This window comes from Diadema antillarum, unplaced genomic scaffold (assembly GCF_040938485.1).
Source record: "Diadema antillarum isolate AM-2024a unplaced genomic scaffold, OU_Dant_1.0 scf00000103, whole genome shotgun sequence".
NCBI classification, from domain to species: domain Eukaryota; kingdom Metazoa; phylum Echinodermata; class Echinoidea; order Diadematoida; family Diadematidae; genus Diadema; species Diadema antillarum.
In genome coordinates, this window is record NW_027270992.1 from 3,339,949 (window position 1) to 3,366,865 (window position 26,917).

Genomic DNA, 26,917 nt, shown 5'->3' on the forward strand with positions numbered 1-26,917 from the left:
AGCAAACGGAATCGAAATCGGGTTAGAATGGCGAAGGAGTAGCATTTGGTAGCAAAATGTACAATACAGGTCAAAAATCAAGGTCAAAGGTCAAAGAAGTCAAAGGTCAAAATTCTGTGTAGAAGTTTTGAAGCCCTCACCTAGTGCCATCACTTAAAGCAAACGGAATCAAAATCGGGTTACAAATGGCGAAGGAGTAGCATTTTGTAGCAAAATGTACAATATAGGTAAAAAATCAAGGTCAAAGGTCAAAATTCTGTGTAGAAGTTTTGAAGCCCTCACCTAGTGCCATCACATAAAGCAAACGGAATCAAAATCAGGTTAGAAATGGCGAAGGAGTAGCATTTTGTAGGCAATGTACAATATAGGTAAAAAATCAAGGTCAAAGGTCAAAGAAGTCAAAGGTCAAAATTCTGTGTAGAAGTTTTGAAGCCCTCACCTAGTGCCATCATATAAAGCAAACGGAATCAAAATCGGGTTAGAAATGGCGAAGGAGTAGCATTTTGAAGCAAAATGTACAATATAGGTCAAAGGTCAAGGTCAAAGGTCACAACTGAAATTCTGTATACAAGTTTCAAAGCTCCCATGTAGTGCTATCATATAAAGCAAACAGAATCAAAATCGGGTTAGAAATGGCGAAGGAGTAGCATTTTGAACATTTTGATCACACACGGACGCACGGACAGACGGACACACGGACACACAGACACACGGACACACGGACACACAGACACACACACGTACGGAGCCCGTTTCATAGTCCCCTGCTCGAACTCGTTCGGCGGGGACAAAAAAAAGAAGAAGCAAAAATTTAAGGCTCTCATACGTAAACAGGACATTTCAAGAGCAGAGTACCTGATCAGCACATCAATATGCAATGCCAATGGCCTTAATGAATGAATGTTAACCTTTGTCAAGAAGCAAGAAAACATGAACAGAAGTTCAACATCTTTGATGCCAAGGCAGATTGAGAAAGGTTATCATATTCATTTAACATTACACATGAACAATTTGTTATCAGCTGACACCTGATCTGTCACACATTTGATAGAAATCAAAAAGTGAAAACAGCAAAACAAGAAAAAAAAACACACACTGAGAAAAAAACAGAAACAAAAACAAAAAACAATAGTGGGAATGATCAAATCTCTGCATGTCCACCAGAGGGAAAAAAAATTGTTCAGAAGGATTTAATTATGATTGAGGAGGGATGAAACTGTTCATGAGTGGGTCTGAAGGAAAACCTGTCAGGAAAGATGCCCAGCGATCACTCTCGTATCTCCTCCCCAAAGACTCTTGACTAGAAATTAATCACGCATCCTTTTTACATCCACTCATCCCATCCCCTTCCCCGCATGTTCATCTCCTTCCTCCCTTTCTCCCTCCCCCTCCTTCCCCCCCCCCCACATCCCCCACATCCCTCCTACGGGTCATTGGCACTCCTGTCCTGTGGTTTCTATGGAAGGGAGCGAGTCATGGGGTAAGGGGTCTGGAATGACCCCAATTTGACGATCGTTATCTGGTCGAGAGGAACAAAGCATTTTTCACACTTCTTTGAACATGTCATTTCTGATCCAGCCCATTCTGGTACCGATTCCTCCCTTGTCACAAGATTTTGTTCTTTCATGAGGGGTAAAACAGTGATAAACTGATGGGAGACAGCAATCTATGTTACTGCAGGCCACAAAACTACCACAGAGTCGCAAACAGCGATACTCTGCCAATAGCAATTATCATGAGAGTTGAGTGCTAAATGTCAATTTGTTCTTAATACTATTTTCTTGATTATGTCTAACCCACTGGGGGCTAATATCTTGAATCCTAAAATATCCCTAGAAGTGTTGTTCACTATTTCTCCACAATAGTTTGGATGCCTCTTACAATTGAGCTACAGAGACTGGTATGCTGGGACACAGATACCTCAACCAAAGAAGGAGCACAGATATTGGAGAAATTCTGTGTTAATAAACATAACACAGCACTACATGTCATGCATATCCACAGCCCTCAAATAGGATTGATTTGTGCTTTATGGCATTGCTCTGCAATTTTGATGTACAACTTTCTTATTACAGTAATTAAACATAAAAGAATAACAGATGTATTGCATGCAAACTGCATGACTTACAATGACTGATTTATTCATTTGCTGCATTCTGCTGTTTTTGTTATCAATCTTCATACGACTTAACGCAAACACTTTACTTCCAAAAGGGGGAAATCGACATGTATAAATTTGCAGCTGTGCCTCCACTATCACTGCCTTTGAGAAGAATCACCAAATTAATGTTTCCACGGACATAATCTCCTACCGTCACACAGCCAGGGATCTGTTTTGAACCTTGAATTTTAGAGTGCGCATGTGGTCCAAATTATGCCTTAACAACTGATAAAATCAGTCCCCGAAGTATTTCATCTGTATGCCAATAATCTCAAGGACACTGTGTGTCACAGTCTCACAAACTCTGACCCACTCCAAACAATCACATACAACCCTCTCTTCCACCCCCCCCCCATTCTCAAATTACTGATGTGTTAAGTGACAGAATGCCACAAACGTTTAAATGCAAGCTGACACGCAATTGTTTTCACAGATCTGTCAGATACTGTCATCATCTGTGCGCCAACTCAAATCCAAAGGAAACTTTTGATGGCAGACTCTCGTGAGTAGATAACATGGTCTGCCCGTAACTTGCTCTTAAATTTCAAACATAAAAACAACACTTGCTCACTGCTACTGACATGTTTCTGCCACACGACTGTTTCCTGTCTACAAGTTATAGATATACATTTTACAAGCGGAGAATATCAACAAGGTGTGTTTACAAGATCTTTAATTATGGCCAAACTCCTTATCAGGCGGCAAAGATGTTACCCAATTAAGTCATTAAAGCCAACTTTGTTCTAAGTTGGCTGAGAAAAATAAGAGAATCAAAATCTTGAAACTCACATATGTGACAACCAAATTTTTTTGATGTGATGATTAAGCGCACGGCACAGACAAACAAGCACCAATAACATGTCACTGTGGCTGCTTTTCAGTTTCTAGTTTTCGTTTCAAAGTATACAAAAACCAGAAAGAGAAGTTTGGTCTTAGATTAATGAATCAAAAATAACTGCAGACATGCAACTGGCAGAAACCAAGGCAAACATAGAAAACAAAAAACTGATATGCAGTCTATGATTATCATCCCATGGAAGGCCATTCACGACGATGAATTCAAGAAATTCATCTCACAAACAAGAAGAATGTGGAGGAGCGAAAAAAAAAAGGGGGAAAAAACAAAAATGAAGGCACTCCACTGAACTAGACAATCTTCTGGTCTGTCAAGGACCTCACTGAAATATAAAGTATGTTTGATGTTACAGGGAAAAATCACACATTATTAGCTTCCTATTAAATAAGGAACAGGTATTCAAAACACCTGTTGGATCTTTACAATCAAGTTCTGTGTATGGAAAGCATTGAATATGGTACCAGCTGATGCCAGTCTTAAAGCAACCTGCAAATGTACTTTTATTGTTACTCATCAAAAGAATAAGTGGCCAGAGAAGGGCGCCCTCTAGATATACTCACATCGCTTTCTCCTTCTGCGTTTTCTCTTTAGGGTTGGTCTGTATTGTACTGTGTTTGCACATGATGAAAAGTGCCATGGACAGGAATAAGATATTCACCTGTGGAAAATAGAAGGAAAGAAAGTCATACATATCAACAAACACCCTTTGATGTATTTTTTATCCAGTACAATGCATGATACAACAATATGATTAGTCGCTATAATTCATGCCGTTTATCATTGTCTGTTCCTGGTAATACACCATAAAAACACTTGTCTGCATATTTAAAATGATAGCTGAATTGGCATGATCAAAATTGAATTAGCATGTGTGCAAGTTTCAACATACAAGCACAAAATGCTTGTTTGGTGATTGTTATGAGTACTAATATTTTTATATAAAAAAGAGGGGTTCTGAAAAAGCTAATATCAATCTTCTGCACGTAGTAATGTAAGTATACTCACAAATATGATGAGGCAGACTGGTGCATAAAAAGCCCACTTTATGTTACTCTCTTGACAGAACCAGCAACTGTAGTGAAAGAAAAGGAGCAGAAAATGAAAAAGATGTGAAGACCTCCGGAATTAGACAATAAAAAAAAAACAAAAAAAACCCACACATTTTGCTACTTACATGTACCGGTACATGTAATGCCACCTATTTCCCACTGTCCATCACCAAGAATGGTTCTCGTTTGTCAATAAATCTTTTTCATTGAAAAAAAAAGTGTAAAAAATGCAATAATAAACTGACACATACCAATACTTTTGAAAGGTAATGGAACAAAGGAAATGCATAACACAAGAAATGAAGTACACTAAGAAGTCATGCACATACAGTGTTCAGTACTGTGTTGTATGCACCAGACTGTGGAAATTTGCTTGAAAACACCTGTACATGTAGGCCCTTCACTGGAGAGAAATCTTACATCAAATAAGCTATGAACATAAAACATCTCTGTAAGATGCCATTCTAAGCCACAAGCACTGTGCCAAAACCTTGTAATTCAGCTCCAGGAATTTTTAAATTGTTGCATTGAGGAATGTCGTTCCCGACTGAGTGAATATTGCATAGATACACTGTACATGTACTTACTATTGTGGCGTTCCGTAGCTTTCAAAATCTATAGCAGCAGAAATTCCAACAATCAGAAGTGGCAAAACTGTGAAAAGAGAAACAAATCGAGGGAAATGAAGTGAGTATAAATTCCAGTGGAAATCTAGCTCTAAAACTATCCACTGATTGGAACAATTGATTCATAATGTGTCAAAACATTTGTAATTCACCTTTTGAAAACATTATTCATTTGTTCCTGTTCAAAACTTTCAATGCTTTATGTTGTAAGTTTTTTACCATATCTCCTGCTTGGAATATTGTCAATAAATCTATAAAGTGTAGCGAAATGACCAGCAAACAGGTAAAATTGACCAGTTTGCAGTTAGCGATGGTTCAAATGACCCTGAATCTTAAATCACTGCAACAAAACAGTTGTAAATCTTGATATTACTCTCTTATAGAATCAAACTTACTTTAATGTTAACCACTGAATGGCTATATAACCTTCCTTTGCTGCATTGATGTACAAACCATACAGGTACATGTACTGTCCATGACATTGCTCATAACAACTCTATTTCTCATTATACTGAACTCAGAACTCTTATTTCCCTTTTATGTATTCATTCACAGAATGAGACTTCCAAATGGATTATAAGAGAGCAATTTGGAATCATTTATGCACAGAAGAAAAAACATTAGCCTACTTAAAAAGTCGGGAAAATCATCCAAAATCATCTCTGTCACAAATGTCTTGGATATACCCTCTTTGGGTAAAAACATTATTAGCTGCAAAATGAAAAATTCCTGCTTTTACAATATCACACAAATAATATATAATGGAAAGCATAAAATTGTATAAGCATATGATAATAATGTACCATTGTGAGACGAAGTTGGTGAAATATAACCAGAATTACAAATCATACAATTCATAACTTATGAAATAAACTTATTAAATCTTACAGTATATACATTGTACATATTACAAAAAGATACCTATGTGAGACAATGCTGTTGGAATATGACCACAAGGATGAATACTCACTGTATCCAAAGGGATAGTAGTACTTTCTCCTGGAACTCTCTGACTCAAAGACCTGGACCAGCATGATGTAGAGCTGGACCCCCTCCAGACACATCCAGGCAAAGACGGAGAGGAAGAAGTAGTGGAGGAGGATGGCGATGACGGCACACAAAGTCTGCGGGTCGGAGGAGCCAGAATTGTTCAAAAGATGAATGTGAGATCAGGGGGGCATTTTATGAAAGAACTTGTCGGATAAAATGTCTGACAAGTCAATTATATCCGACAAGTTCAGAGAAATCAGCCAATCAGACTAAAGAATTTCTCAAAACTTGTCGGATAAAATTGACTTGTCAGATATTTTATCCGACAAGTTCCTTCATGAAACGCCCCCCAGATACAGTTCCAGCTTGCAGCCTTACAACAACATCCTTTACATCCTAAGAACACTGAAGGACTATTCACAAGCATTAAAAATACAACAACAGAAAAAATATCACAGTAATCCCAGGCTGCCAAAATTAATTCATAAGAACCATATGCAATCTAGAACAGGGAAATATTTCTGCTTTGCATGCATCTTAACTGAACTCAAGGAAGCTTTTATATTATCCTGCTGGGACGATGAAGAAATTTCTTTCATTTTCAGGGAGCCTACTGCAGAATCAGGGATACCCAGCAGCTCTACACAAGAATAATATAAAGCTGCTGGCATTTAAGAAGAACTAACGAGAGTTATATATCAATGTACTACAAATCTACTGTCGATAGATCTGTGTCATCAAATTTGCAAGGTGTGATATAGTTGAAAATTTCTGCTGAAGATTTATTCTATTTCTCTCTTAGGGAAAAGATGCTGTCTAAATATCTGTGTGCAAAGTATTGTATGAGTAAGAAGTGATTACCATAAATCATTGCTCATCTAGGGTCAATTTATATATTGTAGTCATCAATTCCAAATTTTGAAACATAGTCTTTCTTTGTACAGCGTTGAGGGTTTATTGCTTCTTTCCTTGTTTTTCATCATACATCTGCCTGACAAAAGCATGTTAGAAGGGTGGATACGATATAATGTTAACAGAGTCGGCATAACAGATGCGATGGTCATCTCACAAAGTTACCTTGTTGGCCGTCTGGCTAATACCAGCCATGAAGATGATCTCCACAATCATCAATGTCAGACAGAGGTTTTTGTGGATCGTGGTGCGGTCACTCTGGAGGTTCCTGGAAATCACAGAAGAATTTCAAGGTCGGATGTAAAAATCAGTGTTTACCATGAAAAGACAAGGAAACACTTCCTCATTTAATACATAACAACATATTGAAGCCCACAAGGTAGACACTTGTTTTCTAGCATAATTAAAAAAAAAAAATAATAAGTTTTTTGTGGAACCTGAGAATCTATAAGTAAATGTATACAAAAGTTCCATTGAAATAATTAAACACACATGTATTCTCCTACTGACATTCTTATATGACTCTAGTATTGTTCTTGTTTGTAAATGTAAAACAATCAATAACACGGGGAAAATATTTCAAACACATGTCAAATTCTGATAATGAGTGACATCTACGAAGACAAATTTTTGGCGTAATCCCTGATTTCTCTCCCACAAAATCAAATAGATAAATGAATGAATAGATAACATGAACAAGAAAATCCACAAATTGATATGCAGATAAATAGATAAACTGATTAATCAATAAATTAACCAATTAATTCAAAATTTCATCTCATTTTGGAAAGTAAACTCACTTGAAGATGGAGAAAGTGATAAATGCCAAGACGAGGCAAGGAATGGAGATGATGAAGCCAAAGTAGGTGATGAAGGACAGGGCAAACTTGTGTCCTCCCTCAATCTGGTGGGGGAAAAAATGATATTAGCAACAAATCTCAAGCCTTCATGCGTGGAGGTGAAGAGTTTTACAATAGAATACTGTAAAACGAGGAATGTGTGCGTGCATTTTAATTTCGTGAATTTCGCAAGCGCCAGAATTCACAAAATTAAAATGCACGCAAAAGTTCTTGCCTACACAATATGCATGAGATGCCAGTGGCGATTCATGAAAATTTCATGCTGCATGAAAGCCGACGGCTCCAACTCGCAAAATTTTCATGCCACGAATATATCGTGTTATACAGTAGTAACGATTCTGCAAATTCCCTGAAATCATCAGACAATGTGTAAAGAAATAGCATAATGACAATTTACAACAACAAAGTTCATCTTTAGAACTGCTGGATTATCAAAACAGATTCTTGAGCTTCAATATGCATGTACATTTGTAAGTGCCATCTCTAAAATTGTCATGATTAATGATTACACAGCTTTCAATCTAAACATTCCAGGATGCCATGAAATATCTTCAGACTGAACAGCACTCGATCAGAATACAAAATTTATTTGCTGGCAAGGAAGCCAACCTTATTGTAAACAGCATTACAGTTTTCTGAGATCTGAGAAGGCATTATTTTAGGTGCAAAAATATTTTTTATCTTCCGAGCAATATACCAGTGCAGTAATATAATTCGTCAAATATTATTTCTTATGAAACCTACAGTACTTTGGCAAAAAGAAAAAAAAATGGTACAAAATACTGCAAACAAGGAACAGTTGGCATCTCTGTATTCACCATCAATACACAGCCTACAGAATGTATGCCCTATACAAGTGACTATTGTAAAACTAGCCCAGTTTGTTTGAATAGGTGGGACTACACTCACTGGCATTCCCTTGACGTTCATGATGATGGCAAAGTTGGTGAGGTGGTCGCATGAGCAGACGGTGTGGGTGGCGTTGTTGTGTACCATCCTGCACCCCTGGCCCGACCACTCCCCGCTGCGGAATTCATTGGTTCTGGTCACAAAGAAGTAAATCACAGTCATGATGACATTCACTTTTTAATGCATGACACGACAAAGAAACATACTTTGATAAATGCATTTATCCACATATCCAGATATTTCAGTCATTACTTTGTAGATTCTGTCAAAAAAAGAATAAAAATAGTTTGAATTTAATTGAATACTATCTGTATTAATCATTTATTAGATTTAATTACGGGGGAAAAAAAGGGTTGCCTATAAACAATGCACATATGTTTTGCTTCTCAGGGCAAAGGCTTTACTGTTCTCCAACAACAATGAAATTGTATGCTCAAACTCTCAAGTCACTTGCCTTTGCACGAGACACATGCAGTCACATACACGTATCTACTGCTGCGTCATATCTGATCGCCATAGCAAGGTATAGAAGTGAGATTCAGGAGTACATAGAACCCTGCACTACATCGACATTGTCACTTACGATCCCATCTCTCACAGCCGTACAGTGATAACCATCGCAACTCACATAAATATCATACGCCGTATCTCATTCATCCAAAGTGTCAACTACAATCAGGATCACAGAAATCAGTCCGTGGATGCCCTTTTCACTGCTCTCTATTAAACTCTCTCTCTCCCAATTTTTCACATGCTGGACGCTATCAGCGGCATCTAGAGGCTAATTTAATCTCATATCGGGTACGATTCCACGAGAACCCTGTCAGCACATGGCGACAAGACAACTCTACGCATCACACAATCTCAGTGCCTTCCATCCCCTGCACCTTGCCCGACTCACCCATTATCAAACTTCCAGAAAGAGCACACTGGATCCGTCAAATTGTCGCCAGTCTGCATAAAGAGAAGAAGGAGGGAAAAAAAAAAGTAGAGAAAGAGAGATCGAGGGGGAAATTCAATTGAGTATTTCGTGCCTCTGGCAGCTCCCTTGGATCGCTAAAAATTACGATCCGCTGCCGGAAAGGGGTTGCACTAACACATGCTACACATACAGCATGTTGCCTCTCTTTTAGGTGTGTTTTTGACTATTTTCGCTCACAGGAAATACAACACACTGTATCTTGAGGGGGCTATAAAAACAGAGGGAAAGAGGGCAGAGGAAATAGCAGGTTATGTAACTGTACCACTTTCAAGTACTGCTCGCCAGTTTCCTTCACTATCACTTGTATCTCATCCTGAATGTATATAACCTTTATATAGCAACTGTCATGTTGGACATTGGAATACACATTAACACTGTAATGTGTTAGATCAAGAAACAAGATGCATTTCATGAAATTAGGCTACTCCCATTATAACAAGGTCCTCAAAACCGGCAGTTTCCTTTTGTTTTTTAATACCAAAATTTTGTTACAGCCCAACAGTAAAGTACATAAAGATATACAAATTGTACAGGTGATCGACCCTTATGGGACCTGAATCTTTATTTTGTTGTAATGAGAACTTTGTTATGACATGAGTGAATTGTAGCATATCATTACGTGGTAAGTGTGTCACCGGTAGATGTGATGTCATGAGAGATACAGATTTGAAGAAAAGTAACCATTAGGAGAGTTGCAGATACAAGTAGTTGCGTACCACTTTGTGTTCAAAGGTCAAGTTGACAGGCTTGGACAGCGGCGTTGTCTCCCAGGGATTATTGATGGACACCGAGAGGACTCGCGAGTTGACCACATCTCCGAGATCCTCCCTGATCACCTCCTCCTGGCACGGTCTCCTAGCAACCTGCTTCTTAGGCATCAGGGTGGGCTGAACCTTTGGTTGGGAGGAGTTGGCCCCAAGGAACTGGCCAATGTTGTTGTAGGCCAACAGAACAATCTTAGTTTTGCCTGGGAAGGGGGAGAAAAAGAGGACATGAAATTGCAATGTGGTTTTGCGTGCTCATAAATAGACATCTTTCACAAACTGGGCAACAAAACCTACTCAACTATAGTACTAGTTCTCTTTTAAAGCCTTCTCAGTATCAACAAAATTCAATTTGTCAGATATGTGGATTAACTAAGGTACTACATAGTTAAATGGAGTTCACTGCTTCAACACTCATGCCCACATCCTAATATCCAACAAATAGAAAACTAGGAGTAACAAAAATAATGCAAACTTCCAAAGCACAAGAACTACATGTATACTGGTAACAACTAAAATATATGAGTTCAGTCATTACACAACAGTAGCCTGATAAGCTGTTGATATTCACATCAGACCTCTTTCATTAACACTTGTATTCCTTCACTTCTGTTCATTTTTCTTGGCAAATCATTGACCCAATGAAAAACAAATTCCAACTTGAGCCCACATCAAATTGGTACAGTAGTGTTTGGATGACCTAAAGGTATGACAAAAAGACACAAGCCTTATGAGCATGGTGCAAACTCATAGGGAGTGGTGTCCGTTACCATCTCGGGTCCTCTCCTTGATGGAGTCTGCAGGCAGGGTGATGGAGTCTGTGATACCGCGCCAGTCTCCCGACAGCTGGTTGGGGTCAGGGAACACCAAGTCACTGCCATCCTCCTCACTGCGTACCACCACTTCCATCACTGTTGGTGACAAGACAATGGTGAAACTGGTTGACAAATTGGCATTCATCCACATATACATTGTATATGCGAGTTGAATAACAGCCACATTGATATTAACCCATCCAAAGTATACTTGGGCAAGTATAATATGGGAAATGCGTGATGTAGCAAAATCAGCCCGTTCTCAACGGGTTTTTAAAAAAAATTAAAAAAAAAAAATCATTGACTTACAGACCAGGGTTTGATTTCAACCCATGACCTCCTGATTGCTAGACAGGCATCATATCCACTAGACTAACAGGCTTCTGCTTGATAGCCAGTGATGGTCCTTATGGTGCCCTTATACCACAGTACATTGTGACTGGTAATGCATATTTATTCAAACCAGTCACTACTTTACACAATGAATATTGTTCACTCTATTAACACAAAAATTAACACAGTACACGTATGAAGTAAGCCTGTAGTCACTGTAAGTCAAGTATAAGAAGGTACAGACAGCATTAACACAAAAAAGATATAAAGCAAGCTGCAATTCCAAAGACAAAGAGTATGCTACATGTTGGCCAAATAACCGAATGATATAGGAGCCATTCACATCGGAGCAGAAGAGTATTACAAAACACTTCTCTTTGACAATCACTACCAGACTTTTTTTCAGTTTTTCAAAATCAAGACTCTTCCATACTTTGCTCCCTCTCCCCCCCCCCCCCCTCTCCCCCACCTCCCTTTTCTTCCCAAAGTCTTTCCTGTGACGAGGTTAGAGGGATATGAGGTGGGAGGGGCCAATCACCGGTCACAAAGTTCCCCCTCTCCCTGCCCATCTCCACAGATTCCGATTCTGCGTAGCTCCCAGAGGAGGCGCAAAGCTGCACCTCTTTACTCATTCTTGACCCACTTCCCTACACCTCAACCCATCTCAACCCGACCCAAACCCCTCTCCTCTTCCTCCTGTGCCATCTCTCATCCAGTCTGCTCTCTCTGGCGCCTCCCTGGAGCATTCCCCCATGCCTCTCAGGTCGGCGGCATTGTTTGAATTAGCGGCTTTCCTCTGGAGAGGTAGTGACATAGGGGTCCGTCACTTCCTTCGTCGGTACAGGTGAAATCCTTCCCACCCAAATTCTGTCCTTTCTTCTCAACCAATAAACAGTGACACATCCTCTCTTGTCTTTCTAATAGCATATTGCCAAAATGTAGCAATCATCATCCCTTTCTGAACACTCTATAGCAGTTATTTAGCACACATTACATTACACATGCCAGAAACAAAACTTATTATCCCCCTCCCAAATCCCTCGTTCTTTTCCCCTTTATATCTGCATCCCCTTTCGATCAATTCAATCTTTCTACTTATATTTCTCATTTCTGTCCCATCTCTACATCACCTCTATATTGCATCCGTCAATCGCTATGTACAGGTGTACATGTACATGCATGAAGAGCATGAAGACACTTCACACTGCACACATTACACATTGCATGCAGACGTGCCCATTAACCCTCTGTGTGATACGTTAATTACCTGTCCATAGGCACATGTGTAAAATTTGTGCACATTTGACTCATTGGCGTAGAAAGTGTTAAGGCATGAGCACTTCTTAATGAGTGCTGTGCATCAATTTCAAGTAAACATGTTTTGTTTCTTCTTCTGCACTCCTATCTACAATGTACATTTGTTTGTCTTTCTGTCTGCGTCGTCTCTTGTCTGTGTCTCTCACAGTATGTTCTCTGTCCACCCGTCAGTATGCGAGTGGGTGTCTGTGTGTCAGTCTGTGAGTCTGTACATATCAATCAGTCTACTTGTCTGTCAGTCTGTCTATACACATGTCTGTCTGTCTGTCTTTTCTCTACTTCTTTTCTTCCTTCTTCCCCTCTTCCGCCTCCTCTTGGAATGCAGATGACTATGACAGGTGATAGAATTGTGATGTCATAGCTGAGAGGACTTCCCCCCTTCCTTCCCCCCTCCTGCATCAGATCCTCCAATTCCTCCCAATACCACAAGTACTTTGACATCACTGTCTCCCTCTCTCCCTCTTTCTCTCGTTCTCTCGCTCTCCTCTTCTCTCCATCCCAAAAGTCAAGCCCTCTAATTTTCCCAGCTGGACTTCCATGTCGATGTCTGGAGGCTGGAGGCGACTGACGGGGACAGTGGCATACTCGACCCTGCCCCACCCCACCGAGATGCCCTGCCCCACCCTGACACACAGCCTCACAGATGTTTCCCAGCAGTGGAGAACCTGAAGTTCTACAATGTACGTTTTTTCTCTCTGGTCACCAAACACTGCAAGAGGTCATAACCTCTTGCTTTCTTTTGTAACAATACATTGCAGCTGCTTTTTTTCTCATTCAAGCAATCTTCTGTATGATACCTTTCACTGCAATATCATAGTGCCATTTGAAATGGACATATGTTCCTAAGTTCATATACAACAAGCCTGCCTGCTGATGGGCCTGTTCCACATAATTATTACTGCATCTCAATATCTCGTACATGTTTTTCTCTCTCCCCTAGCATAATCTCTCCCTCTATCTCTGCCTGCCATACGTGATCTCTCACTATGACTTTTCTTTCTGATTGAACTTGCTTGATTAATGATGATATTAACCTGGATAAAATTCATTTCCTGTGCAATAATCCAAGTATTTCCTCCACAGAAAGTCTTGTCTCACACTTATTACATAACTCTTCCATTTCAACAAGTTGACCCTTTAGTGCACCGCATGAGAACTGGCCGAGGCCGTATCCATGGCGACACTCTGCCAGCAGACCTAAAGGGAATTTAACCATGTCACTGCCACAGGTTCCTGTGGCATGTGATACAGCATTGAAGTTTTAAGATCATGGTCCCCACAGGGTTAAAGTGGTTAGCTGAGCAACTATTAGGATATCTTGCTGACAGAGATACAACATGGTGGCTGCCTGCGATCCATTTATCTGGCAGATTGAAACCTCGCTCTGTGTCAACAAACCAAACTCAATTTATCGTTCGGCTCTCAGCGCGCTTCCACTGCAGAGCAATCGTCTCGTCTGGCAGCCACGGGAGCTCCCCGTGACGTGTGCTGGTGTGTTGAATAAGGGCATACGTGGGATTGTGTGACTAGCAGATTTATCAATTAAGAATTAATTAGATCCATACTTTTGTGCCCAGCAGGGAATAGATGGAGAGACAGAAATATGATGAGACAAAGACTGACAGAGAGAGAGAGAGGGGGGGGGGGGGGGGGGGGGGGAGGGAGACAAGAAAGAGACTGAAAGATAGGGAGGGAGGGGAAGAAATGGAGAGAGAAAGAGAAGAGAGAGAGAGAGAGAGAGATATGAATATATGAAGAGATGAAAAGGAGAGACAGACATTTTATATTGTACGGTGCAGGGAATATAAATTGGCAATGACTGAAAACTATGCCAGCCATATCCCACCCATCCCCCATACACTGCTCTCTTCAAGCAAACCTCCCCCACCCCCTACCCCCCCCCCCCCCCACCACCACCACCACACACACACAAATACACCACTCTCCTCAACCAAACCTCATCCCTTGAGGGAAAAAAAATTGTGGGGAGGGTGGCTTTAATCAAATACAGCTCTGTGTTAATTACATATCTTATCGCTTGGCTCAGATGAGAGTCTGGGCCCCTAGCTGACGCTCTGTCTGGCGTGAGCTCAAAAATATCAAACGTTTGCACGGTTTGGCTGTTTGAAAAATATTTCATTGATCTCAAGTGAGAGGGAAAGGTTCCTGGGGTGAGGCTGCGTATTCCGTTATTTATTCGTGTGACTACGAACGATCTCTAAGCTAAAATTTCTGGTGTGGGTAAGTCTATTCTGCACTAGTTCACTGCCAGTAGGACTTCTCTGTATCTTTAATACAAATTTTGCTTGTACACTGTACAATCTTAAATATCAACAAGGTACTGATCTTGTGCAATTTTCAGGGCCTTGTGACCTTATGTCAGAACAATGAACTGACACAATTTTACACACGAATAAAAAAAAGGAGGCATGCATTGTGCAATTTTCCACTTTTGTATCTACATGCAATATGATGTGCAACCTTAATGAGAGCATCTATAAGTGAACCAAGTCATTTTCTTTCCCTCTCGTGAGCTGCGAAGGTTGCCTCGACAATGGAAGAACCATCACGCATCCACAGCACATTAGGCAATGCACGTGTGTGTTTTCCAAATGCAAGACACGGTAGCATTGATTGATGATCCAATTAGAGCGAAGAGGGCCCACTTGCAGAAAAAAAGATGCACAACAGTACTACTATTCCCCTCATAGGATGGCATTCCAGCAGTTAAAAATGGTTTTCTCTCTTAAAGGAGATCTGTGAACACTATGTTGTTTAAGTATGACATACATAGAATTAGGAAAAGCCCCAGAATCCCATCTAAAAGAGTGAACATACACAAAACAGTTTCTTCTCTGCAGTCCATTTCAAAAATTTCCCGGGCCCTCATCTGCATCAGGCAAAATTCTTTCCTTGTAGAGAGGCTGGAAGATTGATTAATTTTAAAGTAACATACAAACTGTCTGCCCTGCAGGCTACACATACAGAATACAGAAAAAGAATTGCTTTGTATCACTTCACCAGAGGTAAAGAGTTCATGTTCAATGCTACTAAAATGACAACAGTGCTCTCTGCCCTGCACTGCACCCACCCACACACACTCTAAGCAAATTTATCTTGGAGGGGCGAGAAAGCAACTTTTCTTCCTATCGCCAAACGCCATAACTCCCACAGAAATCATGAATTTCCTCAGGATACTCCCAGAGAAATGAATAATCTCTATAGAGTTCGTGTCCCCAGTTATGTTGCATTCTCTACAAAGTCCTCCTGTTTTTGGCTGCCTAATTTTACCCCTCCAAGTATACATTTACCCTCGAGGCAAACAGCCCCCTCCCCCCAATGTTCATTGACAAATAACAACCACTTTGATGAATTCCACATTTTACGCCAAAAAGTTTTCCATCCCTCAACTTGACATTTCAAATGCCTTTGAACTCTGACAGAGCTCCGTTCCTTCCCCCCAAGAGGAAGCTAGTGGCTGGTAAACGAGTCTAAGAAGTGCAAACTCACCATGCAGGGCTAATCACTACAGGCCTGGAAATTTAGTCTTTGCAAAACAGACCCTCTCCACAGTGATACATGTGACTGGACATGCTAGCCAAAGCAACTGAAGACACAGAGGACCAAGACTACATACAAACCACTCAGAGTAGGGATCCAATACCAGGACAGCCAAAATCATGACAAGGTGGTAATAACATTGAATATCAGGAGAAATGAACTTCAAGCTCTATTTGCGGTGAGTCCTTCCCCCCTATAAATATCTTCACGTTCTTATCTACTCCCATACCCCGACCACATCACTTTCTAAAAATATGAATGGGATCAAGAGAAAAAATAGCAAAGAGAAGATAATATCATAAGTTTGCTCTTGCATTCAAGAAAAAAAAATCATAGAAGATAAAATATGACAAAATAATGAGAGGAACAAAATCTCAGTGTGTAAGAGTAAAATCACTTGAAGGAAAAACTGAAGAATATATGCATAACATTAAATGAGTCTTTTTCTCTATTAACCCGTTGAGGATGGACTGATTTTGCTACAACACGCATTTCCCATAGACACCTGCCCGAATATACTCAGGACTCATCCTCAACGGGTTAATTTCTCAGATATCTGCACAGATGCAGCAGGAGCAAATCATAAAATGATGCCATCATCATGGCGTGCATCTGTTGCCTAGCAACAGCCACCTCCCACTCACCGACATTGTCCTCCTCTTCGACGACAGTCTGGTCATCCTCCAGGGTGTCTGCCAGGAGAAAGGCGCTCTCCTCCAGCGAGGTGATGAGGGTGGAGGCCGTCTCCACCTGCTCGTCGTCCGACAGGTCCTCCCATGAATCCTGCTTGCTCTCTTCCAACAGTGCGCTTCCAACCTTAAGGTAGTTCTGGAGGAGGAGGAGGAAAGGAGGGGGGGGGGAGATGGGGATATTATGTTTGCTTGTGTCACAATGACAGGTGTATGGGGTACTTTCATCATTAGGCCTGGCCTGTGATGTCTCATTCCTTATGTCACAACAAATCCTACTGCATTCATGCATTTGCATGCTTTTTGCAAGAAGAAAATCAAGTTCTAGTCACTAGTTTTAAAAATTCATCACTTATCAATATGAGACTAGGACAATATGCACATTGCTCATCTAAAAGGTGGAAAATGAATACCAGTACACAGGACCCTTCATCCAAATCACCTACATTATACAGTATTATTGATTGCTACATGTTCAAACACCAATCACCTATAAGCACTGGGTACTGCCCGCGGTAATAGTGTAGGAATGGCATCATATTTTCTATTGGCAGTATTGGATTCACTCGAACCCTTTCACTTCCATACAGATTTCATCTCACTGTTAGCAGTTTTCCTATACAACTCTACGAATATGTCACAATGATGCAGACTGGCATCTCTCGACTTTCTTTCTGTCTAGCATCTGTATTGTGCAGTATGCGAATGGTCCACTCAGATAATAACAAAAAAGGGCGTGGTCCACTGGTAGAGCACTCATGGCTCTTGATACACACCTTGGTGACCTCCTTGGTCTTCTCCGTCTTCTCCGTTGCCGTGGCGTTCTGGAGCTCCTCGTCAAGGTTCCCCAGGGAGTTGGTGAGAATGCTGGTCACCTGGAGAATGTCTCCTCCGTACAGCTCCTCCTCCTCCTCCACTGTCTGGGCGAGCTCCTCCGAGATCACGGTCACCGACCCTCCTTGCTCCAGCTGGGGGGCGAAGAATGAGATGACAGCTTGTGATACACCTTTCATAAACTCAATTAGAGTCAACCTTGCTTAAGTCAACATCCCATAAGTCTAATAATTGCCTAAGGCAGAGATCTTTGCAAGCCCCCTTCTCTTTATATTCTATTGACTGTAATCCCTCATAAGTCAACTTTTCTCTATAAAGTCAAACTATTTCTTCAGCCCAAATTGATTCAATTCATGCAAGATTGACTGTTTGTGGATAATATCTGCATTGTTTGGTCGTTAATTTGGAGCAGATCCAGAGTAATCTACTTCTTTTTCTTATTTTTTGATGATGCAGTTATCTGTATACTATCCACTTTATTTTGTCATAATAATCCACATGATACCTGCCACACAGAAATACTTTGTAAACACAGTTCCCTATAACAATAGGGATTATTTGCAAGGTGCAATCAAAAGGTTACCCTTTTTCAGTAAGTGACAGCATTATATCATGGGAGGAGTTTGTGCAGTTTAAATGACTACCCATATTTTCTAGGCTTTGGGGGTTCTATAGGCACTTGCAACAAAAATTTAAGATTATTTCCAAGGTTTGTGAACACAATTTTCATTGAATTGTTCACATAATTCCAATGCGGATAATCACTGATGAATTTGTGATATGGGTATGAGTCACAAAATAATTTCATAAACACAAAAGGAATCACTGAGCTTTATTCACCAATTGGCACACACACTAGAGTGCTTTCTTAATTGATTGGCACAGATGTCTGGAAAGTAAGTGCCAATGATTTACACAATACTGAGTACAGATTATCTCATTCCCCTAGACACTATTGTGTCACTATTAGTTCCTGTTGGACCGAGGCACACTGCTGCACCTGAGTGGGCTGGCTAACTGTGCAATTAGGTCAAGTTTGGATACATTACTGAATGCTGATACAAAAAAAGCTTGGCAAATTCAGCTAAATGCCTGGACACGTATGGGGTTTTCATAAACAAGACAACAATATATTGGCTTGAATAGGATTTTTGACTTGTAATGATTGGTCTTCCATTGAAGTTTACCTGAACATATTTTCATCTGGGTTGAGCAGACTTTTGTGCAACTCTGACTATGGGACATTGACTGCTTTCTTTTCTTGTACAATTAATACTGAATTCAACGAGCTACACAGAGTGTGTTTTACTGAACATTCAATGAATATTGATCTCATCTACAGTCAGCAATATATCATCTTATGCACTGGCTATTCTCTCCAAGCAGTACTCAAGTGTCAAGTCTAAAAGTTGATGCAGCAATTTGGTCCGGGTTCTTAAAGTTGCTGGAAAGATTTTCACAACTGAAACTACAGAGATATTATGAAGAGGAATAGAAAGGCATGAAAAATATAAAACTGTGAATGCAATATGCTGTCAAGCTCAGTTCTGTATCTCGTTCTCAATGAAAAAAAAAAAAAGAAAGAAAAAAAAAAAGAGCTGTGATGTGAATTTTTACCTGGTCAGTTATGTTCTTGATTTTGATAGACACACAGTCACTCAGATCTGGCCCATCCTCTGACCATCTGGCAGGGTAGCCGACACATGCCCACTTAGCTTGACCTGGTGGTATAACAAATACAATCAAATATACATACATGTGTATATATACAAACAACAATGATAAAGATGGAACTTACAACCACACCTCCACAGATGAATAAGCAAGTCTGCAACTTTCAATATCTAATGCAGTGACTCAGAAAGTTTTTTCTTCTTTTCTGCCACACCTGGGAAGCAATCATATATTTCATATCAATAATATTTCAAATGTCCTCATAGTCTCTACTGCAGTCTGCAAATATCAGCAAAAAGGATCAGATCCGTCATGCAAATGTGTTTACTGTATTGTCTACAACATGAAGGGATTGACCAAAGAGTAGGGGTCTGTTACATGAAAGTCTTATGAGAAACTTTTCCCTGATGAGACGCACTTGTGAGAGACTTCACGAAATGGATTTTATTTCTCTTTGAAAGTCTCTCAGAGCTACATAAGAGCGACTTTGACTATTCTGAGATTTATGTATCAAGACTTTTATGTGGTGACTGCAAGAAATGGACTGCAGAAGGGAAAGCCAGGGAGTGTTTGTTCCCAGCCAAAGCCAATCTGATTTCAGAGATGGCCGTCTGGGTAATGGGCAGCAGCAGTTCAAGGCCAAATAATATGTTTTCATCCAAAACAACCATTTCTCCACCCTCACCCCCCCCCCCCAAAGACTAACCCCCTGTTCAGACGCAAGCCAGTTTATGCCAAAACTCGATGAAGAAACGACGTATAAAGAATCATCGTATAGCCGTTAGACCGTTCACACGCTAATTTCGACCATTCTGGAAAAACGTCGCATAGCTGTGCAGTTTCTCATTGCGCATATTGTTATGGTCATGAGTGACAGGTACAAGGTCACTTTTCGTGCTCGCTCCCATTAAGCCCCGCCCAATTATACCGTTCTATGGTCGCCATATGTTCAGACGCACAATGGACACGATGGAATGCTGATTCTAGTTCTAGTTTGAGATCTAGTTTGAAACGATACTCTGACCGTCGTTTCGCTATACGTCGTTTCGTTAGTCAGCGTTCAGACGTATAAATTAATTGTATAGCTATACCGTTTTGGTATAGCTATACCGTCCTAGTATAAATTTTTTTGCGTCTGAACACCCTGAGAAAGAGGAGGGAGAGAGGGGGAGAAATGTATTGGACCTGTTGTTTTTCTTGTTGGTATCAAGGGGGCTTAGGGCTAGTTCCTATTATGGAAAATTATTTTTGCCTTGCTTGTGTGGTGTACATTTAACACATCAAGTCAGAATGGTTTGTTGGATCAGTACAAGACACACAAGCTGTACAACTATGAAAGTTACAAAATCATATCAAAATGGTGTCCATAGCCATCTGAGGTTACCACTGTAATTAATGTACATCTCCTCTAAATATCAAAATCCGCCATATGCATACTCTACTACAATGTAGGAAAGTCAGAACGCAACCTCCTAAACAAGATATACTATAAGCATTACATTGCATGACTGCATTTAGCCCCATAACAACTGTACATATTAGTAACCCTTTTCTATTTGAATATGGACAATCGGTAGACAAAAAGACAATCAGTAGACCGAAACCTAATTTATTTCTCCCTTTCAACATAAATGACTAGAGCAAACGTTAGCTTTTACAACTGGCATGCACCTTATAAATGAAGCTCTTAACTTTTAAATGTTGTAAAACGTGTTATTTCACGAGGGTTTAATCTTTGCGAATATCATTGTTGGACCACGAATTTAATGACATGCTAAAATGTTGTCATGCGCTAGGGTAATGGTGCAATACGATAGCATTGGTGTTGATTCGCAAAAACAACATCTCGCAAAAATGTCCATGATATCCTCATTTGCGAAAGTATCTGCACATGAAATAAAAACAGCTTAAACTGAGTGAATGAAAGTGTGAATGTGAACAGGGCATCCAACACAGAATATCAAAATGAGAAAAACAAGTTTCATAGCTGGGAGTCATTTAAGGGCAAGGTGTAAATGAACTCCTGCACAGCTATTTACAGGGCAAATCAAAGCCCCGAGCGACATCTCTCCTAAACTTCTTATCAAGCTCCGATCAAATTCGGCAAGATTGATGTCCGATGCGAATGCCTCATTACGTACCCCTGCTTCCCTAAAGATGTCATGGTCTTAGTAGCAGAAAGACTTAACTTTCTTGAAAGAACGTATCACAGATAGAACATGTCCACAACTACAACAGAATGTAAATGGTTCATGGAAAAAACTGTCTCTACAAACTTTGCCATATATCTTAAAAGATTTCAAATCTAAAAGGGGAGGTGATTAAAAGATACAGAACTTCAAAACACTACAGAGCCGAAGCATCAACAAACGCACAGTTTTCACTGAGCAAACTACAGCATGTTGTCAAACTAAATCTAATCTGTGACACCATGGTACGGTTTGTACAAGGGTACTACAGGCATGCAGTAACATACTGTACATACCAAGTATACATACAATGCTTTGCAAATTAATGTCATAATTCATCTGAATAATTAATTTCTCATTCATCTGAATAACCTGTCTACTACTTTTGGTCCGACATAACTATAACCCCTTCAATATCGGTAGGATTACAGTAGCAGTAGCACAGAAATTTTGCAAGGAATTTAAAGGGGGAAACATTCTGTGGTAAACAGGCTTTCAAGTAGAGGGTTTGATAGTGACTATATACACCATAGATCTATGTCCAGTATCATGTGATTCATACAAAAAATATATCCTGATATAATTTGCAGAATAAAGAAGCCATCAATTGTTCAGTTACCTTTAAATTTCCCCCTTATTTCCTAGGAATGTTCTGCCTGTCTGTCATATTCTTTCTCCTTTTTTTTTTTTTTTTTTTTTTTGGGGGGGGGGGGGGAGGGGGATTTACAGCATTTCATATTCAATTGCTTCCTAAATCCATTATCACTCTAATCTACAGAGAGAAGACTAAATTTCAAAGGCCAGAAATAGTTTCAGACAGGTGGTCATAATCTTGCCAAAAACCTTCCTCTCATAATTCTCAATATGTCTGGCCCAACCACAAGTTTTCTTTCGTCTGATAGGCTACTGCTAAAACTCCCTGTTCCTAAAATGCGGGGGACTTGGATATTTTCCAACCCAACATCAATCGTGCCTATCCCAACTCGGTTGGAGTGGTTGAAGCGGTTTTACCAATGGACAGAAACTGAAAGAGAGTGACAAGTCGCAGGAACATAGGCCAAAGATTGTGACAAACTTGTCACAGTATAGGGCTTTTTACACTTGCAAATTTTTGCTTAGTCCCGTACCAACGGTGGGGCTAAGGGGGGCCTTAGCCCCATCGTTGGTACCAAACTTTCCTTAGCCCACTTTCTATTTACACTTGTTTTGGCGAAAGTGGGCTAGCCCCACCGATAATCCCGTACTATGTACACTGTATCTGGCCCTGCAAATTGCGGTGCTAACCCCACAATTGCGGTGCCAAGCAAGCGAGTGTAAACAGAAAGAAAAAATAATCCGGGGCTAAGCGACGGAGACAAAGTCCGACCCCCCACTGACCAATCAGAAACAAGGTAATCAAGTGCTGCCAGTGCGTGCGTGTACTTGTACAGTGCACAGCCTAATCATGAATATTCATGTGGTTCGGAAAGTATGGGGCCAAGAAATACGAGTGTAAAAAGGTAAGTTTTCTCCTTAGCCCAGGACAAGAGCTTAGTACGGGATTTATTGGCGAGTGTAAAAAGCTGAAAAAATTGGTACGGGACTAACAATAGTACTGGGTCAGAGAAAGTACGGGGTTAAGAAACACAAGTGTAAAAAGGGCTAGTATGTGTGGGGGGGGGGGGGGGAGGGAGAGCAGGGCTGGCCTGGGCTGAGGCAAAGAAGCCAGCAATGGATCGATAGTATCTCAACCTGACGACGCTCGATTCTTGTGAGTCACATTCTCATGGCAGCCGATGACCAGGGGGAGAAGTGGCATGCCTAAGAGTGGGGTGGGGTGAGGCAGAGGGGGAGGGGGTTACTTCCTCATGATTCCTGACAAGGGAGAGACAAGGCAGGTCATGGGGTGGGGAAGGGGGATGGGTTTACTTCCTCCTGATTCCCATACCCTATGCCTTGACATGCTTCTAACTTCCAACACCTGGGACCTGTTTCATAAAGAACTGCGATTGATCTTACGCTCGATTTATTGAGCGTGACTTGGTGAATCGAGCATAAGTTCAATATTGAGCATAAGCCCTGTTTCATAAAGAGACTTACGCTTGATTTCAAGAAAAAAAATCAAGCGTAACTTTCAGTAGATTGAGCGTAGATTGAGCGATCAATCGCAAAGTTGCTTATGAAATGCAATTTGCGATTGATCGCAACTTACATGTACATGTACGCTCAGTCTTTATGAAACACGACCCTGGGATAGATATAGCTATGCTCCACAAAGAAAAAAAAAATAATACAGTAAAATAAATAAATAAAATAAAATAAAATAAAACAAAATGCCTTCATCTGGTTTGGCCTCTTTATCATTCACCCATACACCTTAGCATGGACCACAGTCCCACTCCTATACAATCCATGCCATATCACTGTGAAAACTTGGTTGCTCCAACTCTGTCATTCTGCACGTCCATCAGAGTTGCAGCTCCCCTCCCTCGCAGATTACAGACGACAGGAACGGAAATTTGCTCAATCACGTTGAATCATTAAAGCTATTTTGCAGCTCCAATATGGCACCTACCAGACAAGTTAGACGTTTTATCTCCCGGCAGCCAAAATAAAGAAAAACACAGTCAGAGCTACACACCATGTAATCTGACTAACTACACCTAAATCCTCACACAGTCTTTAAAAAAAAATGTCAGTGCTCTGATATCATATGAACTCTGGTTAAAATAAGGAAGGCTTGGGACAGAAAGATACCCTTACCCAGTGAATTTTCTTCTCTTTCAACACTTCGGTTCTGGATCATTTGATAAAAATAATACAGGCATATCATGCTTGTCAAATTATAAAATGGAAGGGATTTACTATACATGGAGAATCAGAAGCATTTTGAGGTTGCTACGCAGTGGTTTACTACAACTAAACATGAAATGTAACTTCAAAATTGGTTCATCACAATTTCAAATATGGAAAGCCTTCGATTGTGGTACAATGGTGCCAGAATGACTAGAAATATCAGGGAGTGAAAAGGACGTATGAAACAAGACCTCACTACCTGTGACATGTACAGCTGTACACTGTATGTCAAAGAAATGAGGGCCATAACAACCACAACCTAAAGGCTCTCGGGGACTATGTGGTAATGTCACGACAACAGGTAAAAACAAAGCACTTCCTAAAGGCTGCTCCCATCTCCAGGGCAACCATTCTTACATGAATCTCTGGAGCACAACAAGAGAAAAGCTCCAGCCGGGGCGAGCTTTCTCGGCCTTCAGTCGGTCTAGACAGGCGAATTCATTCCAAATCCCTCTAGAGTATACGGAACCGATTTTAGCATCGGTGAAAAATCCATTCTCTGGGGGCACAACATTCGCACCATTTTGAAGTCACCTGTTTAAACAGGGGGAAATGAGTGCCTACATTTTCCTGAAAAAAAAAGAAGAAGAAGAAATGTGCTTTCCATCTTCCTGTAGCTATTCATTAACCATGTTAACAACTGCAGGATGCGAGGATGAAAGGATTGTTCCTGTGTAATGTCAGACAGGGAGTCTCCCCGAGCCGTGTCTCTTTTGACGATGCTAGCAAAAAATTGGTAGCGGCAAGGAAGTGTCGACCTTCATTAAGCTCTCTTCCATCAGACCCGTGGGGAGATCATAAAATGACATGTCCACTGCAAGCCATTTCAATCTGACGGGAGAGGGCAAAGATTTCCCCCCCCCCCCCTTCCCCTTCCAATTCATGACAGGGGTTCATGCCAGATACGGGACAACATGGCGATGACAAGGCGAAATTGAAAAATCATGCCCTACCGTTCATTAATGAAATGGAAGATTACCTCTTAGAAATTCAAGAGATATTTTGAAAATGCTGTGTAAGAAATAAATGAAAAAGCACCAGATGATGAATGAGTTTTCTGTCAATGTACAAGTAAGATGTGTCTTTATGATGAAAAAAAAAACCTGCAAAAACAGAGTACTAAATTCCATTTTACTTAGGCTTTCATGGTGGTGAAGGTGAAAATGATGGTGGTGGTGATGATAATGATGACAATGATGGTGCTGGCACTGGTGGTGATGGTGATGATTTAAATGATGCTGCAAAGTATGAAAACCAACAACTGTCATAATGATAATGATAATAATAATAATGATAATAATAATAATAATAATAATAATAATAATAATAATAATAATAATAATAACAACAACAATAATAATGATAACGATAATAATAATAATAATAATAATAATAATAATAATAATAATAATAATAATAATAATAACAATAATAACAATGATAATAACAATAGTAATAATAATATCAATAATAATAATCATCATCATAATCATAATAACAATAATAATGATAATAATAATAACAATAATAATATGAAACTATATTGCACCAAATCCACTCTGTATGAGTGCTCAAAGTGTATACTGTACATACTATTATTATCTCGGTCTCTGGATACATTATTCCCTGTGAGCACTGACAGTGCTCACTCTCCACTCCCTGGGGAGAATTCCAGCCAGTTGCCATTCTACAGGCGCATACATGCTGATCGACCAACATTAACATTCTCATCCTACCGGGTACCCATTTATACTCCTGGGTGAGAGCAGCAATATGGATAAAGTGCCTTGCTGAAGCCAAGGCACTTTTATAAAAACACAGATTACCAATTATATGAAAATCTGACACTGGCGTTGACTCATACTACTTATACAATTTTGACGAACCCAAAACAACATCATAATCCATTTAATGGTATCAGATCCTCAATCAGCATACAGTCCATTGCCAATCAAGATGGTGCTAAGATAAGGGGCTTGAGAGTTGATAAGCTGTAACCTGGCTGGAAACATGGATAAGTTTTGGTTTTGAGAGGCTCACAGTTTTGACTTCCTATTGGGTACAAATTGATGTCTGAATAAGCCCTCTTGAAAACAGATCACTTCCAGTTTCAACCAGACCCCTCGGCCAGAAATATTTGGCATCTTCACTAACTGTACTTTTACCTCATCCCGCAAAAGTCACAAATTGAATAAGAAAATAATAGTTCCTTAATTGACAACCTCAGCAGATTTCGAAAGCGATAATGACAGTGATAGAGATCTCAGGAAGTACTCTTGTACCTCTTAACTCTGAGGATTGCTGGCAGAGTATGGACAGCCAGAAGAAAACAACAGTTAGGTTCACACGCTGTTCATAAATTTAGGTCGAACACTTAAAACTCTTGATGATTAGTTTGTAGTTTAGCACCGTGTGAACGCACTCGAAAGTTAGCAATCTTAAAGTTTAGTTGATACTTAGAACCACGAGACATCTCAGGGTTTACGCACTCTCCACGAGCCACTGGAGGTCCCCACTCATAGTTTCGCTCCATGTGGACACAATAATCAATGAGCTTGTGA

The 26,917-nt window shown here is 40.2% G+C and overlaps 1 protein-coding gene across 1 annotated transcript in view; it reads right to left on the reverse strand.

The window, feature by feature from the left end:
• Positions 1–26,917, reverse strand: part of LOC139719065 (adhesion G protein-coupled receptor L2-like) — a 74,709-nt gene that overhangs the window by 22,570 nt on the left and 25,222 nt on the right. The window contains exons 6-18 of the mRNA XM_071630507.1: positions 19,276–19,379; positions 17,601–17,792; positions 16,780–16,963; positions 10,880–11,020; positions 10,062–10,312; positions 9,265–9,317; positions 8,364–8,496; positions 7,395–7,498; positions 6,760–6,862; positions 5,663–5,816; positions 4,654–4,720; positions 4,023–4,089; positions 3,578–3,675 (exon numbers count right to left, since the gene is read on the reverse strand). Coding sequence (XP_071486608.1) covers positions 3,578–3,675; positions 4,023–4,089; positions 4,654–4,720; positions 5,663–5,816; positions 6,760–6,862; positions 7,395–7,498; positions 8,364–8,496; positions 9,265–9,317; positions 10,062–10,312; positions 10,880–11,020; positions 16,780–16,963; positions 17,601–17,792; positions 19,276–19,379 — 1,651 coding nt within the window. The remainder of the gene's footprint in view (positions 1–3,577; positions 3,676–4,022; positions 4,090–4,653; positions 4,721–5,662; positions 5,817–6,759; positions 6,863–7,394; positions 7,499–8,363; positions 8,497–9,264; positions 9,318–10,061; positions 10,313–10,879; positions 11,021–16,779; positions 16,964–17,600; positions 17,793–19,275; positions 19,380–26,917) is intronic.